At 50.8% G+C, this 2,073-nt stretch overlaps 1 protein-coding gene across 1 annotated transcript; it reads right to left on the bottom strand.

Annotated features, from left to right (window-relative positions):
• Positions 1 to 301: 301 nt before the first annotated feature.
• LOC110390655 lies at positions 302 to 2,063 on the bottom strand. The gene is made up of 2 exons (XM_021382065.1): positions 1,627 to 2,063; positions 302 to 1,218 (listed from the first exon to the last, which is right to left on the bottom strand). Exons 1-2 carry the CDS (start codon positions 1,760 to 1,762, stop codon positions 611 to 613), a joined length of 744 nt encoding a protein of 247 aa, XP_021237740.1. The 5' UTR covers positions 1,763 to 2,063; the 3' UTR covers positions 302 to 610.
• Between the last annotated feature and the right edge of the window lie 10 nt (positions 2,064 to 2,073).

Genomic DNA, 2,073 nt, shown 5'->3' with positions numbered 1-2,073 from the left:
TGTCCTGGGTCAACACTTCGGCTTGCACTGGGGCACGTCCTGGCCGTCTGTACCACACCCTTTGGCCAGATATCTGTGGCTGCATAACTATATCAGGTACCAAAGGGGGGGTCCTGATCTGCCATAAGGACATGATGATGGTCCCCTTAGCAATGAAGACCGGATTGTTGACCACAATGTCAGTAGGCCATGTACCAATCACTGGAGGGACTAACGAGCCTCCCACCTCCAATAATCTCCCCCAAGGCACAAGTAGGCCACACCACCTTGGTCCTACTTGCACCTTCCAAGGCCATTCTACCCTGTGGGTACTGGGCTCTAGATTCTCAGGGGCAGGGAGCAGAAGGTTATTTTCATTGCCAATTTGGGGTCTTACCCGATTGTCGGTGCCCGTAATTTGGATCCTAAGAGGGGAGGCCCATGTTGTCTGTAGCATCTTCAGGGCACTGGGTCTGCCATCTCTAGGCCTTTCATTCAGGTCCCGTAGGGTTTCATAGAGTCTCTTTGTCCACCCCTGCAGGGACTGAGAGTCTGTCTTCAAAGCAGCCTTCAGGATGCCATTATAACATTCAATGAGGCCCGCTCCCGTTGGATTATAAGGCAGATGAAATCACCATTCAATATTGTTCTCCTCCGCCCAGCGCTGTATCATTGCGCCCGTGAAGTGTGTACCCTGGTTGCTCTCGATGACCTGTGGAGTCCCATATACCGCCATTAATTTGGTTAAAGCCTTGATGGTGTAGGCCTGGTTTGCTTTTGGTGCTGGATAGGCCTGCATCAGTCCACTTGCCATGTCGACACAAGTTAAAGCATATCTGGCCCCCTCAGATCGTGGCAGAGGGCCTATATAATCAATTTGCCACCACTGGAGGGGGTTATGTCCTCTGGCAAGGTGGGCAGTCGTCTCCGGCAAGGCTTTTGGTCTCATTCTCAAGCAAGCTTCGCAATTATGACATGCCTGGATGATATCTGACATAGTTATGGGCAACCCCCATGCCTTTGCAGCTGCCCTCATTGTCTTCTGTCCAGCATGTCGCAGCTTCTGGTGTAGCCAGTGGGCGATGTTCTCAGAAGGAGAGTTCTGAATCCAACGTACTTGAGCCAGCGTGTCGGCCTCATCATTTTCTGGTGACTGCAGGGGGTGATGTCCAGAAACGTGGTAGACACGTACGGTTCTATGTTTAATCACAGTCCATATGTCTAACCACATCTCCTTGCCCCATGTAGGAAAACACTTGGACACAGGGTCACCCCGACAGTCAGCAAAGGGAAAAGACAAACCCCCGCCCGCCCGCGTGGGAAGCAGCAACTCAGTGTGAGTTCAAATAGCTTCAATTTATTAGGGCAGCAGCCCTCTCTTATATAGCACACTTGTTTACAAGACAGGTGCCCCACACATATCAAAACAAGATAGGTGTTCCACAAACATCAAAAGTGTCTCACAAGAAAGTGTCTCAAAACGATATCATTTCCCAGGCTATTTTAGAGCACAGCACCTGCTGTTAATTAAAGCACTACAAGCAGTAAATTCCACACATACACAGCTTACTTCTTATCTAAGGTCATACCGTAAATCTTTGAGAAAAGTCAGCTACGCGCTACCAGGCATGTAATGTTTCCCAACACCCCAGATCGGTCGGGCGTGGATGGTCCAGTCTTGGGTGGCCCACTGTGCGATCCAAAGAGTGAGCCCACGATACACAGCCCAACTATCTGTGCAGATGTTCAGTACACTGTCACCAGGTTCCTCGGTGATAACCATCCACACGGCTCGCAATTCTGCCCACTGGCTACTTTGACCATCCCCCTCTTCAAACCAGATAGTGTCAGTGGAGGGATGGTATGCCACTGCTCTCCACTTGCTCGGGTTGCCTTTGCTGGACCCATCCGTATACCAGGCGTCTTCAGGAATGGGATATTTCCCCTCCTGAACAGGACTCTTCTCCGGTGGAGCGACCGTTGTTTCTTTCGGTGCATCGCAGTGATACGTCACCGGGCCTAAGATCTTTTGGAGTTCTTCTTTCAACGGTGATGAAGACAAACTGCTCCTCTGGCTGAGATAGGCGACCCATC

This window comes from Numida meleagris, unplaced genomic scaffold, assembly GCF_002078875.1.
Source record: "Numida meleagris isolate 19003 breed g44 Domestic line unplaced genomic scaffold, NumMel1.0 unplaced_Scaffold165, whole genome shotgun sequence".
Classification (NCBI taxonomy): Eukaryota; Metazoa; Chordata; class Aves; order Galliformes; family Numididae; genus Numida; species Numida meleagris.
This window is presented reverse-complemented; position numbering and strand designations above follow the sequence as displayed.